The following is a 21,588-nucleotide window of genomic DNA, read 5'->3' on the forward strand; positions in this document are numbered from 1 at the left end:
ATGGGAATAATTTGATAACTGTTAAGCATTTTATTCCTTTATTAAATTGTTATAACTGTTATTTTGAGCTGTATGTGAAGAAACTCAGAGGAGATTTGTGGAAAGATAGAAGTATTATTTTTATAAACTCTATTAAATCAAAACCTGAAAATAAGAGAAGTCAAATAACAAGTCACTGACATAGTTAAATAACTTGGGATATCTTCCTCATATATTTATCAGATTAAATAATTTAAACTTGGCATATGTATATCTGTAGTCTATAAATTATATGGTCTTGTGTCTTTACCTTGTTTCTTTGCTATTTTCTTAATTGGCCTGTGGAAAACACTATGTGTTGGAGGAAAAACCATGTATAATCAATTTGTTTCTATTAGATAAATGTTATCTTTTTGACTTAAACAATTATATACATTAATTTCCCATAATCAGTGTGAACAAATATACACTATATCTGTGGAATCCAATAAATTTTAATAATTTTTTCTTATTTTTATCCATTTTATGGTAACATTTTAAAAGAGTGAACTTATATTATTGGTAGAAATAAGTAATTTTATACTAGTTTTATAAAATGATATTTTTTACTTAGTATCATCTAAAAAATCAGGTGTTTCTACTTCAGTATCTATTATTTCTATTTTAAGAAGTCAAAATATATAGCGTAAACACTCATAATTTTTTATAAAAGTTTCTTTATTCATTTCTTATTTAAAATTGCAAAGAGAAAATGTTTATAAAATATTTAAAATAGAAGAATATTTTCATTTCCATATTGTTAAAGTAGAAATAAAAATTATTTTCTCAAACTGACATTTGCTTTCAGTAATCCATGAACTAAATCTTAAAGGGGTTATTATTTCTCTTATTTTTACAGAGGCTGAATTAGATATGTATACTGTGTGGAATGTTAAATGTAAAATTATCTGAGTTTCTTAAATAATGACAAGAAAACTTTTCTGCTTCACTGTTCTTTTTGGTAGAAAACAGTTAAAATGTTGTTTAGGATTTTAATATACTGATCTGTGATTGACCAGCTCTGTCATGAAGTTTATTTGAGGGAATAGAAAATATTTCCCTAAAGAAAAGTATGATATAGATTTCTGATGAGTTCCATCATATAAAATAGCAAGGCTAAAAGCATTTAAGACATACATGTTTATTATTAATACATAACCGTGTTTTAGTTACTAGAGGACATGAAAGAATGAACCTAGTTTTTACAGAATTCTCAATCAACACATGCATGAAAGTCATTCCCTTAAAGTCACTCAAGCATCATAATATTTTTTGTACTTTTAAATAGACTTTAATTTTTAGAACTGTTTAGTGTCACAGAAACAATTGAAAGGAAGGTGATTTCCACAGATCTCTTGACGTTACTCCTGCTTTACTGTTTTCTGTATCAAACACCACATTAATACATTTTTGGCAATGGAACCTATCACCCAGAATCCACAATTTCCACCAAGATTCATTCTTGCTATTTCACATTTCTGAGTTTGGACAAATATATAATGACATGTACCAACCATTAGGGTACTCTCTTTAGTGCTGTCTACTCACCCTAACTCCCCTTCTAACCCTTGGTAAGCAGGCATCATTTTGCTGGTTGTGACTTTTGCTATTTGTAGAATTTCATGAGTTGAAATCAGAAGGTATGCACCCTTTTCAATAAGCTTTTAGTTTTTCATTTAGTAATATTTATATAAGGTAATATCTATTTAGGGTCCATGTATTTTTATGGTTTAATAAGATTTTTTCTTCATAAATAGTATTTCATGTACCTTCATTTATTTATCCATTTACCTACTAAGGGATATCTTGGTTACTTGCCATAATAGATTTTGAAGTAAATTGAAAATCTATACTTCTATTTTATAATTGATAGTATAAAATGTACTAATTAATATGAACCATATAATAAGAGACATTATAAATGAACTAACATGTTTAAAACATGTAGTTTTAATTATGTAGGCATTTTTTCCTCTTGGCATAACTCTAGAAATTTGAAGTCCCTAAGACACACTACAGTTAATATCTAAAACTAAAAATTTTGTTATCAGAAATTCCGAAGAGAATAAGAGTATAAACCATCCATGTATTTTTCTCTATTTTGCATTTATAGTCTTATATGATTAAAAAATGCAAAAATTTATAGTAACAGAAAAATGAACTGGATCAGGTAATGGTTAAGAAAAGAACATTTAAATTATTCAGTTCTTTAACCAATTTGGCCAGTATTCTTCAGATCAAGTCATTCAGATTTACAAAGCTCCCTCCCCTTCCTACTAGCCAATAAATACTACATTTTTCATATGGGGAATAAGACACATCTAACATGCATTCCAATACATATCATCAGATATGAAGACTACTCGGAGAAAACAATACCCAGTGTAGGAATAAACTTCAAAAGTAGGAATTTGACTATATAATTAAGAGATCTAGCTCAGTGATAGAGTGCTTGCATAACATGCATAAAGCCCTAGGTTCAATCTCCAGTACCTAAACAAAAACAAAACAGCCCAACTTTATTGCCAGGTGTGGTGCAGCACTTCTACTCTCCCAGAAACTCTGGAGGCTGAGGTGGGTTTATCACAGATTTGATAAAAACCTCAGCAACTCATCAAGACCCTGTCTCAAAATTAAAAAGGATTGGGGATGTGGCTCAGTGGTAAAGCACCCATGGATTGGATCCCGAGTACTCCCACCCCCTCAAAAAAAGAGAGAGAGAAAGATATAGGAAATATTTTGTATGCTCTTTATTCCTTTTTTTTAAAGGAGAAGTTTTGTCACATGTTTAATTATGTGATATTCAATGTAGATAAGGTAATAAGTATTTTATTGTTCAAGGACTTCACATATTCCAAAATTTCTTGTGGTTTATTATTGCTCCAGATTTGTTAAAATAACCTCTAAAATATAATTTCTAAAGTTTTCAGTAATTTGAAATGTTTACCACAAGAAATCTGTTTTCTACTCTTTTGTCTTCAGCCATGCTTCCCCCCCCCAAATTAGCAATTTATTTTCTTTAATTTTGGTTCTTATTTTCTCACATCAAATGATATCAATAATTTGAAGATTTGCATAGAAATTTCTAGAGAGGGTATTTATTTATATTTTAGATTTTTTGCTTTTTATACAGAGTTATTTAAAAGAAACACTAAAACCTTAAGGCATATTGGGAAGATATTTAAATAGCAGTGTTAACATGGTGGACCACTTAAAATGTCATTCCAAGTAAAAGTATGCAAAATAGTTATACATAATCACACATACATGTAATATAATTTTATAATATTAAGACTCTGGTATTCAGTGCATTTTAAACTATTTTAATGGCAATTAATTATTATTGTTTTTTCAATCTCTGATCACATATAAGAGGCTGGATCTAACTGCTTCCTCACCTTTCAAACCAAACATAAGTTAGAGAATTGGCATGCCTGTATAGACTATGGAAAAGAAATGGGCATGGATAAGAGAGAAGTTAAGAGTAGTTGCGTTCTACAGCCACTGCTGTAGCACAGACCTCTACTAACTGTTCTTAAAATTGCAGCTGATTCTGTTTCCTGTGCTGAGCACATTTAATGACCTCCAACCATTTTTTTGAAAATGATCACACTTTCTAAATTTTGTTGTTGTTGTTGGCATTGCTACTTTGTGATTTTTTTTACTTATTTGATTACATATTAAATTTCAAACTCATTCTCCTTAATCTCCACATTCGTCACTTAATGAAGCCCAGCTCCCACCATTCATCTCCCATATCCCATCCTTAATATCTGTACATACCTGCTAATCACAAGTATATCATATATTTTTATACTTTTTTTTAAATTCATGCTGTTTTGTGATAGAAATTGAATTCTGCCATAAAATGGAAGGTTTCTTCTCACTCTTCAAAACTTTCTCAATTGTATTCTCTATCTTGCTTTGTTACCACCAGCCATGAACTTTATACTTATCCCAAGTTTTTGTTCTGATTTGTGTTTTGTTTTGTTTGTTTTTGCCAATAGGAAAGCAATGAATCACACTACATTCTAAATTGTGTGTCTTACAACTTCCAATACATGATGATCTCCCATAGAAGAAAGTCATCAGTCTAGTTCTTATTTGAGCTTTCAAATAACCATTGTGATGAATTAAATGATGAGTACAAACTTTTTAACTAATTTATCACTGGATGAGAAAATATGATAATGCAAAAGATACTTTGAAAGTGTATTTAGTTTATAATTCTCCTGTAGTATACAACCATATATAGGAAGATAAAGTGTTATGGGGAAAAGTATATAATTTTAAATATAAATGCTATTTAAACAATATGTAAATGCTATTGAAACAGTATACATTACTAAATCAAATGTCCTCTGTAAGACACATTTTCTTGCCTTGAAACAGATATTAAAGGGGATAAAAATAGTTTGGTTGATCATTGTTCCCTTTTTAATCCTTCTTCCTACAAAATACTATCTCCAAGTAGTACAAAGTGATTTGAAATACAGGTTTGGGCTGCTATTTATATGTAAAATAAGTAGTGATACATGTAACAGAGCATTATGATGAGCCCTCAGGAATACTGGAGAATAGAGACACCATGGAGAAGAATAAGTGATGAAAATATAGTCTTTATGCCCCTTAAAAGCAGGGGTGTGAGAAAATAAATTTTGGTAATAAGCCATGGGTTGTCTGTATCAAGAGCTTACAATTTATGAGCCTATTCATCTGAGTGCACATAAATAAGTCCATATAAAAGACAAGAATACTTTATAAAAATGTACTGAAAGCAGCCTGAGGATTTAAAATATACATGGATAACCACATTACTTTACCAAATATAATCAAGTTCTGTTAAAACATTATGGTTAGCTTCCCGCAGCTCGAAGCTTCTCCTTGTCTACAGGCAGGAACTCCAGTTCCTGATGCAGGCTCCACTTGGCCTGAAGGGCCATGATCAGCTTCTCTTCCTGCTTCACATGCATCTTGACCACCTTGTACAGTTCTGGAATACTCCCTCCTCGAACACAAGTTAGATCATGCTACTCTTTCCCATAAAAGAAATTCCTGACCCTGTCATACTTAAAATATAAAATAATATGATGTTGTATCTTTTAAGTCCTCCACTACCACTCTACTCACCCTATGTGTAGGCAGCACTTCCCCCTGCAGTGATCTCCTCACTGTACTCCAAAAAATACCTCCTCACTCCCTTTATCTTTGCACACACCACTTGCTTCTCTTAGAAGAGCCTTTATTCCCTTCTCTGATGAGAACTTCAGACCAGTTCAGATTTCACCTGCTTAATGAAACATCCCTAGGTATTCTAGGCAGTCAATCTCTCTATTACATGATCTTCATAGGGTGTGAAACTGCTTACCCCTGAAAGGGATTCACCAGATTGTTCCTTTATCAGTTTATTCATAGTCCTACCTTCTCTTTTGTTACTGAGCACCATTAGGACAAAGATTCTGCATTATTTAGTTTTATATAATATTAGCAATTACCAATTGTTCTCATACATAGTCATTGCTCAGTAAATATTTTGAGAATGTTCTGCAACAATCAATCCTTATTATATAATGGTACATTAATTTTAAAACGTATTCTTTTAGAAAAATGTGTTTAATAAATTCATTATGAAAGTTCATGGGCTGGGGATGTGCCCCAAGGGGTAGCATGCTCGCCTGGCATGTGTGTGGCTCGGGTTCGATCCTCAGCACCACATACAAACAAAGATGTTGTGTCTGCCGAAAACTAAAAAAATAAATATTAAAAATTCTCTCTCTCTCTCTCTCTTTAAAAAAAAGAAAGAAAGTTCATTGAAAACATTATTAGTAAATTTTACCTATAATATTTAAAATCTGAAGTTTTCAAATCTCTCAAATAATATGTGGACACTGCTAATACTATTATAAAAGAATTAAGAAAACTAAAAATTTATAAGAAATAGATTTCAATTTAAATGTATTAATGTTTCACATGAACTTTACAATTTATTTCTAGACCCATTAATAAAACTCTATGAACTATATATATGATCATTTGAAAATAGAACAAATTATTTTGCAAAAATATTAAAAACTAAAAATTCTCAGACTAAGCTGTTTTAATTTCATACCAATATGAACTTTACTCATTATTATGATGTAAATTTATTTTTTTAATTTAAAAAAAATTATACTTAAAAACTTTTTTCTCAGAATATAATTTATTAAGATTTCTGTAGCTTTTTTTAGGATAACAACATTCTTTTAACAATGATTACAGATTTTATTACCATTGCATATTTTTACCTTTAAAATATTCATTGAAAATTGCACAAGACATGTTCTGCCCACACAGTTTTCAGTGAATTCTCTGTCCTTTTATATCTGAATAGCATAAACTTCAGTGAACTTAAAAAACTTGCTACTAAGTCTATTTCATGAGGAAACTGAAAGACATAAATACTCTTTTAAGAATCTAATGAATGATATGACGTTCCAAGATATGGCAGATTAAAAGATGAGGACATAAAAGAAACATATCTTTATTTTAGGGAGGCAAATTTGATCCATTTTGTATTACCTTTTGATAGCTTGTATCTTATTTTCTACTTTTTGAAGAAGCATATGTCTGAAAAAACAGTAAAATAAATATAACTGTGACAATAACAAAATAATAATGTGCACTAGGAAGACAAAATGTATTATAATTAAAAAGTATACAAAAAAATACATCTATCCCCGTACTGAACAAAAGTCAACATCACATTTGAGCAACAATAAATATGTCTAATAATCATATGGCAGTCATTTATTTTTAGTTTGGTTGTACAAAGATCAAGAATGTCTTTTAAATGGTATTTAAGTGTAAGAGAATTACCAAAAAGAAAATTTACACTGTAAATAAAATAAATAAATTTATAAAAGAATCATATTTTAAAAATTTAATTATTTTCTTTATTTGAGTTAAAAAAATACATTTTTATGAACAATTTGTAAGGTGGTTCTAATACTTAATGCTCTTTTTAAGAAATATCTTTCTGGGTTTTTTTTTTAGTTATACATAGTGATAGGATTCGTTTTGACATAATTATAGAATAATGGAATATAATTTGTTCTAATTCAGTCCACAGTACTTCCATTCCCCCTCTCCTTTTCCTTTCCCTATCCCCATCTTCTTTTCAAATGATCTTTCTGATATTTAATTATATGATTTTTGTTGTTGTTGTTGGTGGTGGTGGTGGTGGGTTTTTGTTTGTTTTAAATCAGTGTCTTATGGATGTGAATGATGATGAGATTCACTCTGGTTTACTCATATATGTACATAGGAAAGTTAGGACAGATTCATTTCAGTGCCTTTCCCTGTCCCACCTGTCCCTTCCTTTATTTCATTCCCCTTGGTCTACTCCATAATGTGTATCTAAAAGTAAAAAAAAAAAAAAAAAAAAAAAAAAATGGAAATGATCCTAAGATGTAGACCTTAAAAAGAGTTTATCAAAAACAACTGTATTTCAAATTTTTTCTGGACTGGCGGTATAGTTTAGAGTAGAGCATGCACTTAAAATGTGCAGCACCCAGCAGTGAAAAAATAAATTAAAAAAGAAAAGAGAAAAAAAAGAAAAGTAATTAAGTTTAATTAGAAGTTGTAAAATATGGATTTACATTTTATAACTGTTTAGGTAAAAATAGAGATATCTATTTTAAAACTACTATAAACAATAACAAGAAGGTACTACAAATAAAAATGTCTGTAATAATAGATATGGCAAATAAATAATGACATTTATGTAAAGCTTACTAATTCTCAGAAAGCTTTCATACATGAGTTTAAAGGAGCTTTTTTTTTAGAATGCATGAGTATTGAAATTGATATTTTATCAATAGTAAAATCAAGGATAAAATAATGATTTTATTTAGATATTTTCACAGATAATGCATGGGTTGCTGATAGGTAAAAACACAATCTACTGTGTAAAAAAACAAAGATATTAGAAATATAGTCATGTATATATCATCTTTCTAAGTTAATTTTGATATTTTTAAAGTGCACTGCATTTTTATGCATATAAATACTTTATATTACCTGTTTACACTAAAAATTAAAATGTAGTTGGGAAGGTACACTTAATCTATCTCTAAATGTATATAGGAAGTATTTTTTAAAGTAGCCTAGAAAAGCCCAAAACTTTAAAATCCAATCATAGTTGCTGTAGAGTTTGTAGCTAATTTAATTTTGAATAAAAGGAGTATCATATTTTACATCATCCTTGCTCACGCAATTTGCCATGATTTTCTTCTCTCTAATTGATATAATGAGTGTTGACATTGAAAGCGTCAGATGTTCAAACATTTTTTTTCATACAGGGAAATTAAATACAAATCAAATTTCAATGTACCCATCCATTTAGAGGTGCACATTGAACAGCATAAATGTTGGAAGAACCTCCCCATGTTACAGAAGGGAATTGTAGTGTTTAGATAAATGAAAATGGTGACACATCATTCACAGTTTACTAATGTCAGTGATTTCATATAAAATTCAAATGAATTTTATAACCCCAGTGAATCAAATTTTTTTCTTTTTTTTTTCTATTTGTGATTACAATCTGAAAATAAGGTCTAAATATCATGTTTCAAATACATAGAATTGGGTGTTGGAGAGTGAAATTGATCAAACTTTGTTTTTATATATGTGTATTAGGTCATAATGAAACCCATTATTCTGTATAATTGAAATGCACCAATAAAAGTAGATAATTTTGGAAAAATTTTTCCTAACCACTTAAAATGTATTACAAAAATATATGTGGTTTTTATGTGGATTTATACACATTTATCATCCTCCATTTGTTTAATTAAGAAAATTACTGAAGTCCAAACATATGTAATTTTTAACTAATTAAAACTATTCAATAATTAAGTATATTTTTAGTAGGATATGATCATCCCTGTAAGTAACATTAGATATCCCTTTACACACTTCCAAAGGATTGGAAAATACATTAGGTATCACTATGAAATTCAACAATGAAAATAAAATTCCTAGATATCCATAAATGAAAATATTTAGGTCTTTTCCAAATCGTAAAGAAAATATACCCTGAAGAAAAAGATTTCCAGTACTTTAAGTATTTTATGAGTAAAAATTGCCTATTTATTATGTGTTTATTTTTTCAGTACATTTAATGTTTTCAATAAACATTTTGGCATCTTACACATTTCCTAATATTTTCAACTGAAGCTGTTAAAACTGGATTTTTCATAGTGTCTCAAAGATGATGTTTTGGGGTATGTTTTATAACATATAATATATAAATATATTTTTAAGAACTCTCAAAACAGTTATGTAGTATCTTTATTATGTTCTATAAAAGCATCGAATTTGTTCAATTGAAGAATGAACTCTGCACTCTTTAAATGATGCAAGTTCTAAGAATAATTTGTCATGTTTGCTGAATCTAAATAAATTTATTTTATAGGATTGTTCAGCAATATTGTTGCTCTTTACAAACAACCCAAAATATTCTATGTCATTATAATTCACTAGATAGAATTGCAGTGAGATGCAGAGTTTTGTGTCTCATTAATTTGATCTTTCCACATACGTTCACATACCTATTTTTGTGTAGATTTGTACATGTATTTTCCATCTGATGTTTTGTAGCTACCCCTAGAAGGATGAACCATGAACATGTATGTAAGACACAAATGGGCTCATCTCTATTTTCCTGTATACTATACAATGTATCTTTCCACATTATAGATTATATAGTATGTAATGTCATGATGAGGGACAAATAGGAACTTTTTGAAAAAGGTGTTCTCTTTGTCTTTCACACTTTTAATCTAGTGGCTTGCTACATTGAGCAATATTGCTCCTCAAAACAGTTACGACTCTTCTAGGAGCAACAACCAATCTTTATCTTAGATCTCTTTTAAGTTTTTCTCCTTGTCTAATGGTGACTCCATATTCTGAAATTCATTTTCAGTCTACTTTGAGATTATATGTACAAAAACAGAAACAGTTTAAGAAAATGGTAGTTATTTAAGGAGTCAAAATGGAAGATTTTTTTTTTTTTTTTGTATTGGGGATTGAACCCAGGGCACTTCACCACAGAGCCACATACTTTGCCCTCTGCCATTTTAAGATTTTGAGACTAAGTTGCTTAGAGCCCTCCTAAAATGCTGAGACTGGCCTTGAACTTTCAATCCTCCTGCCTCAGCCTCCTGAGTGATTTGGATTATAGGCAAGTACCATGGCACCTAGTTAAGGCTGAGTTTAATGACTTTATTACTAAATGGTCATACAGGTATGGTCAAATACAATTAATTTCATTAAAATGCATTCAGCATTTCAGTAGAGAATTTTATAACAGAAAAAAGAAAATGTATATATTTAACAAATTTGATTAACTTAGTTTTCTGAATTTAATACTTTTTAAAAATAGAAACTAGAGTACAATGACATAAAGATCTGAGAAACTAGATCAATTGAGGTAGTTAATTGCCAAATGAAATGAAGTTTGAATGATGCAGTGAGCAAAAAGTTAAATAAACTCAGACTGATCCTCATGTTTGCTCTCTTTATATATTTTTATTTATTCTTTTTAGTTATAAATGACAGTGGATTCTATTTTGGCATATTTATACAAACATGGGGAATATCTCATTCTAATTAGGAGCCCAGTCTTGTGGATGTAGATGATGTTGAGACTCACTGGAGAGTATTCATATATGTACATAGGAAAGTTAGGTCAGATTCATTCCATTGTCTTCCCAATCCTACCCTTTCTCCCTTCTCTTCGTTTCCCTTCGTCATTTTTTATTTCAATACTAAAATATGAGGCAAAGATAGATATCTAAGCTGTTTGATTCCTAAATTATTTATTTTTATTCAATTCCTGTGTAAAGTCCATGTTTCATGAGAACGGTTTTAAATGATATCAAAAAGCTGGAAGCAGAAACACAAGTTATATAATTGATATTCTGGTATCTCATTAAATGGTTGTTAATTATTATTTGATTAACAAAAAAGGTGAATGGATACAAATTGTATAATAATATTACAAATTTCACCATATCTACCAAAATATATTCCTATATTTTACTATTTCATGGTGAGTATCCAATATAAAATATTGACTACAACAGATACATAAAAATATAGGACCTGGAGTTAAATAGTCTTTCATTTCAACAGTTCCAATTTTAAGGTTTATTATATGATTTAGGGTACTGACATTTCTGGACCTCAGTGTTCCCATCTGTAAAGAAGACCTGATAATACTGTTATTTTTTAGGTAATAGTGTGTCATACAAATTATGGTATAAAAAACTTTTGTAAATATTCTGAAAAACCTGAAAAAGAAAAAAAATTAATTTAAAGTAATTTTAAAGTACTTAATGTTTACTTATACTCAATTCCAATTTATTGAACATTTAAGCCACAATTAAGGCACAATTAAATTACAAATGAAGAAAATTTGTCTCTAAAAAAAAGTCACTGCTAGTCCTCACATTATACTACTATCATTTTATAGGTGGCTATACTTTTGAAAAATCAATATTTTAAATAAAATTTTCATAACAGTAAATTTGTGGAGAAAAAAATAAAAATTTAGCTTTTATAAATATTATAGTCTACCTTATAGGATAGGACAAATATAAACATTTGAGTATATTTTTAAGCTATTTTTTAAATATAAAAACTACTTTTTATATTTTTTCTTTATTAGAGCATTATAATTAAACAGTATTTTGGGTTCATTTTGTGAAAGTCATTTCAATTAAATTCCCCCTACACATTTCCTCTCTCCTCCCTCCCCCTATTCTCCCTCATCTACTTTACTAAACTTCTTTTTTTTTCTACACTTATATAAATGTAAAATTTTCTTTGGTACCTTTATATAGGAACATAATTTTGTTAAATTCATTCCATATTTCTTCTTCTTCTCCTTTCTTCTTCCCTCCCTATCATTATCTTATTTCTACTCCATTGATTTTCTTTTGTTCTAGCTTTCACGTATAAGAGAAAACACTCAACCCTTAATTTTCTGAGTCTGGCTTATTGTACTTAGGATGATTTTTCTCCATTTACCCACAAAGGCATTATTTCATTTAGCGTTATATGCTTCAGTTCTATCCATTTACCAGCAAATATTATACTTTCATTCTTTATGGCTGAGTAAAACTCCATTGTGTATATATACCATGTTCTCTTAATTCATTCATCTATTCACAGGTATCTGGTTGATTCCATAATTTGGCTATTGTTAATTGTACATTGAAGTGGCTACATTGCCACAGTAACCTGATTTTAGATCTTTTAGATAAATATCTGAGAGTGGGATACATTATTCATATGGTAGTTCCATTCCTAGTTTTCTGAGGACTATCTACACTGCTTTCTAGAGTTGTTGCACTAACTTTCAGTCCACTCAACAATGAAAGAGTGTAGCTTTTTCACCACATTCTAGCCAGCATTTATTATTTTTATTGTTCTTGAAAATTGCCATTCTGAATGGAGTGAGATGAAATCTTAATGCAGTTTTGGTTTTCCTTTTCCTAATTGCTAGAGATGCTGATCATTTTTTCATATCTTTCTTGGTCATTTCTGTTTCTTCTTTTGAGAAGATTCTGTTCGTTATTTTGCCCATTTATTAAATTGTACTATTTTTTTCACAGTGAGTTTTTTTTACATTCTTTTTATATTTGAATATAAATCTCCTGTCAGAGGAGTAGATGACAAAGATTTTCTCCCATTCCAAAAGTCCTGTGTTCACTCTTTTAATCGTTTCCTTTGCACTGCAGAAACTTTATATTTTGATGCCATTCTACTTATTGATTCTTTATTTTATTTCTTGAGCTTAGGGGGTCTTGTTAAGGAAGTCAGTGAATATACCTATATGATGGAGAGTTGACCCTATGTGTTCTGCCAGCAGTTTCAAAGTTTCTCATTTTATTTCTACATCTTTGATCCCTTTTGATTAGACTTTGGGGAGAGGTAGAAAATAATGATCAAAATTCATTAGTACATGTGGATATCCAGTTTTTCCTTCACGATTTATTAAAAATGCTGTCTGTTTTCAATAGTTTCCAGAGTTTGTCTCTGTGTCTTCCATTCTTTTTCATTGATCTTCATGTCTATTTTGATGCCAATATCATGCTGTTTTTGTTACTACAGTTCTGTAATATAATTTGAGTGAGGATTTGTGATGCCTCCTTTTTCTCTTTTCTTGTTCAGAATTGCTTTAGCTATTCTTTCATATGAATTTTAAGAATGAAAGACATATTTTTTAAAATTATATATATATATATATATATATATATATATATATATATATATAGAGAGAGAGAGAGAGAGAGAGAGACTGATTTGATGCTTAGATTTATTGGATGCTTACCCCTATCCTCTGCAATGGCACAGATATATATATACTTTTACATAAATATAAAATTCAAATAACCTTCAAAATTTTATTGCCAATTTAAAAAATTTTATGTTTCTCTAGAAAAGAATAAAAGATTTTTTTTAGCATCAATATTCCTTTACTATAAGATGCTTTACAAAGTCAGTTTTCTAAAGCTAGAAATGAAGCAGATCAATATATTTAATTCTTAAAAGGTCACAAATAAAATATTTATCATTTGAAAACTAACCAGCCAAATCTAAAATATTTTGAAAATATTTTAGCTTTACATGTAATCAACCATATTTCTTAGCTGAATTATATTCATTATTAAACAATAGATTCATAAGACAATCATTTCTATTTGGAAGTGAATAATAAGCCAGGCCAGCAATTCAAAAACAGCAATATTATTTTTTAACTCCAAGAGTGTTTAAAGTATTAATGAGTTATATTTATTTCCTGGGAAAAGTAAAATAAATGTGGATATGAAACTCCTTCTGCAAGAAAAATGTATTCAAAGTAGATCTGCAAATGGTAGACTAAGGATAGAAACATTTCTTCTGATTTCGAGTCACTGTTTCTCTAGTCATTATTAAAATAAGCAATCTAAATTTAAAAATAAGACAGAAAAATGTTGTTATATATATATTTATGAGTCATTTTCTTAAAACCCAAATTTATATATCTACCTGTATCTGTCATTTCTGTTCCATATCTGATAAAAAGAGCATGCCATTATCATGGTTGATAATGAATATATTTCATTACCCAAAGGAATAATCACAATTTTATAATGTATAAATAAATTTTTTAACATATATATGTTAATAATTTTGAGTGTCTATAAAATTATCTTACATTATCATCTTTTTTTAGATAACACACTATCAAGTGTTTATATTGTTATAGTTGTGTGGTCCTCCCTTGTGTTCAAGTACAGACATGTAATGATTTATTTTACTACTAGCTTCCTCCTTATAATTTCCATTTTGTCAATCAGCATATTCCTTTCTATTCCCAGTCCTCTTGTTTGTGAATATTTTATGCATATCATTGGGAATTTCCTGCAGCCATATGTTTTGGAAAATTGACACTCCTTCTCTATGAGTTTTCATGATATGACCTTTCATGGTCTTCAGTACCATGACTTGGTAAAAATAGCCTCTAATAGAATCTGTTTGTTAAAATACTTACTGAAAAATACAAGCAAACCATTTATTCTAAAATGATAATTTTTAAAATATTCATCAGTATTTTAAAATGTATTATCTGTCAAAGTGCTTAGAGCCATCCCTTTGTAAGTTTAAGTCTTAAAACTAAAATATTTCCATAAAGAACATTTATGTAACATCTCTCTTACAGGATCTTTGACTATATTTTCCTTTTAACATCATAATGATCTATAATGACATTGACTTTCTGATAAATTTCAGTTTGGAATATGATAATATTCATAATCTTCCCCACAGGGAATCTAGAAGTATATTGAAAAGAGTTACTTAGAATTTTTTTAAGAAAAGAAAGTTTGAAAAAATTTTAGTCATTAACTTGTCATGCTTAAAATATGGTTTGAAAGCCAGATAATAGGTCCTAACAATCATGAAGTTGAAGTCTGCCAGTTACTATGACTTTTTTTCCTTTTTATTTGAATATGTACCTTGTTAGGATTAATTTTTAAACTGGTTGTTTAGGCTTTTTAATTAGAATATTTAATGAAATTGTTTTCTTTATTTTTAAGACACACTTTTTAATGGTCTTGGACTTGGAGCAGTCATTGGCCTGGGAGTTGCTGCACTTTTGCTAATACTTGTGGTAACAGATGTCAGCTGCTTCTTTATTCGACAATGTGGGTTACTGATGTGCATCACCAGGAGAATGTGTGGGAAGAAAAGTGGCTCCAGTGGCAAAAGTAAAGAACTGGAAGAAGGGAAAGCTGCATATCTGTGAGTATAAGGCATCTGTACCATGTCACTTTAACCAAATACCACAGTTAAACCTGAGTGCTTTAGCTGGGGACTTGGATTTCCAAGGGGAAATTAACTGTAAAGACTGAGCACTTCACTGCCTGGTCTATGAATTAAGTCTATATTGCCTTCAGTATAACACCCTGAAGAGCCAAATGGCTTTGAGAACCCTCTATTCAAAAAATAATCTCTTCTCTCTCTACCCCATCTACTGTAATTCATTTCTCTCTCTCTTTTTTTCCCCTTTCCCCTCACCTCCTCTTATGTGTAATTTTGTATAACATTGAGGATCTCCTTCCATTTCCATGCAATTTCCCTTCTCTCTCCCTTTCTCTCCCACCTCTCGTCCCTGTTTAATGGTAATCTTCTTCTCATGCTCTTCCTCCCTACTCTGTTTTGAGTTGCCCTCCTTATATCAAAGAAGACATTTGGCATTTGTTTTTTAGAGAGAGGAATTTTACAACAAATAAACACGTATTTTCCAACCAGTTGGTTTTTACAATTAAAATTTTATTTTATTTCCTTTATAACACATCTTATACATCACACTGCATTATATTTTTAAATTTCAAAAAGTCAGTATAGATAGCTATTGCATAAGGTTTCCATATCATTACATGAAGTTCAATATTTCTAGTGTTTTCTTTAAATAAAGCTACATACGTTGAAATACACAAATACTCTATTTGATGAGTCCTGACAGATGCTTACATCTGTGTAATGCAAAACTCTTCAAAATTCATAAACTTTTAAATGTTTTATTAATACATTACAGCTATGCATAACCTCATAACCTCAATCGTCATTTGTCAAACGTTCTTTTATGTTACTATCTAGTAAACCCAACCCATCTTCCCTAAATTTCAGTGTACTACTATTCTGATGGTTTTTACCACATAAAATTTTTACCTGATAATGAGCTTCATGTAAATGAACTTACTTCAATGTGTACTATTTTTTTTAAATATGGTATCCTTCATTCATCATGTTTTAAGATTTATTCATTTTCTAAATATCAAGATTTAATTCCTTTTCATTGTGGACTAATTACTATTATTTTTTCTTATGCATGTATTTATCTATGTCAGGAGTCATCCTATTTTATAGCTTGATTTTCTTGCTTTTGTTTTTATTGTTTTGGTACTGGGATTGACTAACTCAGGGAATTTGTCACTGAGCTACCACCCCATCTGAACAACTCAGGGGTTTTTATCACTGAGCTATATCCCAGTACTACCCCTGCCTCTTTTTTAATGAGTTTGGGTCTCCCAAATTTGCTGAGTATCTCTCTAAGTAGCTTAGGCTGACATCAAACTTGGGATTCTTCTGCCTCATCCTCTTGGCTAAAACAGTTTTTATTAACTGAATAGATACAACAAAATAGAAAAGATATCATATATAGTAGATTTACAAAAATACAATAGGCTCAATGCAAGAAGTTCAGAAAGCACATAGTCTGCTAATGTTCCCTTTTAATGTTTTTATTCTTATAGAAGCAAATTATTATTTAAAGTATAGTCATCATAAGCACAGAGCTTAAAAATTACTAAAAAAATTGAACATGCTGTGTTCAAGGATCACATCAAGAAAAATAATTTTACCATTTAAAGCTCCTTTCCCTTTCCTCTTTAATCTCAAACTAAACAATAATGTGATGTTTAACACTATAGCTTGTGTTTGTGTATTATAAAAACTGTTGATGCATCTTCTTTTCCTATTAGTCCATTCCATTTAGTCGATTCCATTCTAGAATCAATCCATGCTATTTTTTATTGGCAAATAATCATCATTCAAGTCTCTGTGTAATAACTCATGATATAAATATACTAAAATTTCTTTCCCCATTCAGTTATTGATATTGATTTTGGTAGTTTCCAAAATGTATATGATTTTAGTATTTAACCTAGTGTGGAATTGCTGGGATATACACCACATGTACATGTATTCTGCTTTTGTATGGTATCTAAATGATGTTCCAAGGTATTGTCAGTTCTAACTACTCCAGAGTGAGAATTTTGGTTGATTGGCACTCTAGTAGTCTTTTTCATATTTTTGTTTCTTTGATTCTGCTGGGTATGTAGTAGTTGGTCATATTGATTTAAATTGACAATATATATGCACTAGTAAAATTGATTTTTCTCTTACTTTTAAAATACTTAGATATGATCTTTTATTGAGGTCTTCATTCAAGTATTTTAGTCATTTTACATTAGGCTGTCTTCTTCCCGATCTGCTGTGAAGCTGTTTTTCAATATGCTACACTTTGTATACATGGCCCTGTGTGTGTGTGTGTGTGTGTGTGTATGTGATTATTTTAAATTCATATTACTCATTATATCCTATATGAATATCATAATGCTCATATTATAAATTTTGTATAGTTAATACAATTAGATATGATCTCATTCAATGCTCTGATATCTTTTGATAGGTCAAAACGTGGCTTCTTTTGAAGAGAAGTGTTTAATTTCAGTGTAATACAATATTTAATTTCCACTTTTAAGTTCTATTTTACAAATCTATGACTATACCAAGTCACTAAGGCACTTTTCCTCTTTTTTTAAAATTTATATATGACAGTGGAATGGGTTACAATTCTTATTACATATATAGAACACAAATTTTCATATCTCTGGTTGTATACATATATATTCACACCAATTCATGTCTTCATACATAGACTTTGGAAAATTTTTTATGAGAATCTTTGCAATTTTTTTTTTACACATTTAGAACTGCAGTCCACCTGAGGTTGGAGTCCAGGCACTTTTCAGTTGGCTTTTTAAAAATCTTTGTTTTGACAATAGAAGCATTGACTGAAAATGGCATGCTTTATTCACTGTCAGGAGTGTCATTTTTGTCATATTTCACATGGGTTACAAAGGAAAGAATAGGTCTATTTCTATGTTTGCTTTCTGTTGCTTTGCTGACTTTATCCTTTCACCAATACTGAGCTATTAACACTAAAGCTTTAAAATACTCCCTGATAGCTAATAGCATGCATCCTCTGCCTTTGTTGGACTTTAAGATTGTTTTGCTATTCTCAAATCTTGCCTTTCTATTTAAATCATCTTGTAATTACTCCACACACACACATACACATACACAAAATCTACTAAAATTTTCATTGGGGCTGTAGTGATTTATTTATTTATTACCCAGATTTATTGGGGTATGGTCAATATTGTTGCAATATAAAGTATTTCAAGCTGCAAAACAGTAAAGTATATGACTTTTAAAAAATCCAGATTTCTTATGCAGTGAATTTCAAAACTAACTTTATTATTTCACATTTAGGCCTTTCAGGCAGCTGCATACATCCAGGTAAATGGTGTTCTGAACAAATCCAGACATGTGGATTACAGTGCCAGGGTGACCCTTAGCTTGTGCAGTAACTCTGTGCAAACCTTAAGGACAACCTCTTACTCCAATGAAGAGTTATTCATTAGAATGCTATATTGACTGAATTATTAATTTTACAATATAACAATCAGGGGGAAAACATTCTTTCAGGTGCAACAGTAATATGTAGGTCTTGAGGTGCAAAACAGTTTGCTCTGTTCAAGGACAAATGAACATGAGTGATGTACAGCTGAGACAGATTGGTACACATGTCATATGGAGAATAACTTAAGGTCCCCAAATTGTCTTTGATCAAAGTAAGGAATCTGAATTTGACTTGAACTAGAAAACTACCAGAAGGTTTTTATAAAAATTACTTTAGCTACTGTAGAAGAATGGATTACTAAGCATTGGAAGGTTTAGAGGACATTCTTTTTTTTTTTTTTAAAGAGAGAGAGAGAGAGAATTTTAATATTTATTTTTTAGTTTTCGGCGGACACAACATTTGTTTGTATGTGGTGCTGAGGATCGAACCCAGGTCCCACGCATGCCAGGCGAGCGCGCTACCACTTGAGCCACATCCCCAGCGCCTAGAGGACATTCTTGGGATAGGAATATCTTACAATACTCCAGAAGAAATCTTATACTTTATTTTTCTGATTTGAGGTATCATTATAATATATATAAACCAGTATATATATTCTAGATAGCATTCAAGTCATGTCAACTACTTGTTGATTGATTCTAATTTAAGGCAAAGGGAAGAAAGAAGTCAAAAAATGCTTTCATGTTTTTGTTTTAAATAACCGGAAGGATGATGGTAACCATGTATGAAACAACAAGATGAAATGCGAGTTCCGCTTTTTATTCTTATTTGACTTTACAAAGTGTTAATTTGTCCATGAACACTTCTGTTTATAAATCCTGCTGAGTTTAATTAACCTTAAAGAATTGGGAAAATGAAAACACGTGGTTAATCCCATGCTTATTATTAATCACACAATTTTAGGTAACAATTTCTTCTTCTTTGGAAAAATAACTTTCAACTCTTTTTAAAAACGCAGTCAGTGGGGAATGATGTTGGCCAAGTTATATTGTTATGTTGTGTGCATGCAGGAATATGTAACAACAAATCCAACCATTATATACAACTATAACACACCAATAAAAATGTGGAACAAAATAAAATTGCAGTAAGCATAAAAGATATATAAAATATCTCCGGGAAATAAACTATAACAAGTTTGATTTACAGGTTAATCATATTAATTGATATTAGCATGACCCCAAGCATTTAGATATTAGCCCATTCATAATATCAAAAGGCATAAGACAATGTGAATTGCATATACAACAGATTAATTACATGATTAGTCACTCATGACATTAGAGCAAGTACAAATTGATATCTAATTTTGCTACTAGAATAGCATTAGTGTAAAATTCTGGAGAATGTCATTATTGAGTTCTCATCAGATTATTCTTTTATCATGCATTATTAGGATTAATCTTAAAATGGCTGCCGATTCTATTTTATCAAAATATTCTTTTACTTATCCAAGCCTTTATTTAACTTCATTAAATATTAATTAAGATCTACATAACATTCTCAGTCCTGGGAATACAACTGGGATGGAAAGAAGACTCAATCTCTGCCACCAGCGAGCTTTTATTTAGGTAGGAGATGTCCTACGTAAAACAACTGAATGAATTAATAATTTTAAATGTTCTGTAAAAAATAAACAAAAAAGAAATGACTTATCGGTCAGGTTTACCCTGAGAAGGTTATAAAAAACCCAAAATACGAAAGAAGAGAACAACTTAAGTGTGAGTGTATGTGTGTGTTTGCAGGGAAAGATGCGAAAAAAACCTTTCAAATAGGAAGTAAACTGTTCAGGGGAGTTTGTTATAAGAGTAAGCATGTCTTGCTAAAAGAACTGAGGAATTACATTTCAAATGTCAAATATGTATATTCTGGGTAATGCTGATGGATAAAACCAATTGGTACTTCTGTTTCCAGCCTAACATGTAAGGAGTTTGGAAGTTGCCACTTTTTCCTAAGAAGTCAAAAACTAAACAAACTAAAAAAATTAACAGCCATTGTTAGATCCATAAGAAAAATAAGTTTTCTGTATAAACTACTGCCCCTCCATATTGAAAGGACACACAAGCATATACAGAGACTCACAACTTGGTAAAGCAGATATCTACCAGCAGATACCTCTTTGGGAACCACTGTGGTGGTAAAAAAACATAAAATGTAATTGATAAATTTCTGTAGACTCAGTATGGACCAATCTGAAAGATAAAAACTCCAGGGGAGGAGCCAGTTATATGGACTCTCAAAATTTTAAAAATGTTATCTCTAGGAGCTTAACCATATTGCCACAATAAGTAATAGTAAAAAATCCTTTCATATTTCTGGAGAGACAGGTATTTTAAGTATTTTGAAATACAACAAGCATTCTGTTCTTAAATATATCTTTATTCAGAAGAAACTATTTAAACAGAGCCTAATCTCTTGAAGTTTATTTGAACTTAACTGAATAGAGGGACAAGAAAACAATTTCATCTTACTCTATAGACTTCAATCTGGGGGAAAGGAAATACTTAATTCTGACTATCTATGACCATCTTGTTCCACTAAATGGGATGAAAGCTGGAGAAGCACTCACTAGAGACAGACATCTTATCATAAAACTATAATCGCTTTCCACACTTTCCAGGATTGCATTATTAAAGGCTAGTTTATAATAGTTACTTTTAATCATTACATCATGGATGACTAGGTAAAATTATAAGGCATATTAAAAGGCAAATGGTACAGTCTGAAGAGATACAGCATACATCATAAATGGTTGGGATGCTAGAAATAAC

General features: G+C 30.2%; 1 protein-coding gene across 1 annotated transcript in view; it reads left to right on the forward strand.

The window, feature by feature from the left end:
• Positions 1-21,588, forward strand: part of Ncam2 (neural cell adhesion molecule 2) — a 472,605-nt gene that overhangs the window by 443,862 nt on the left and 7,155 nt on the right. Inside the window, exon 16 of the mRNA XM_026411794.2 lies at positions 15,144-15,348. Coding sequence (XP_026267579.2) covers positions 15,144-15,348 — 205 coding nt within the window. The remainder of the gene's footprint in view (positions 1-15,143; positions 15,349-21,588) is intronic.

The sequence above is a fragment of the Urocitellus parryii genome, chromosome 2 (assembly GCF_045843805.1).
Source record: "Urocitellus parryii isolate mUroPar1 chromosome 2, mUroPar1.hap1, whole genome shotgun sequence".
Classification (NCBI taxonomy): domain Eukaryota; kingdom Metazoa; phylum Chordata; class Mammalia; order Rodentia; family Sciuridae; genus Urocitellus; species Urocitellus parryii.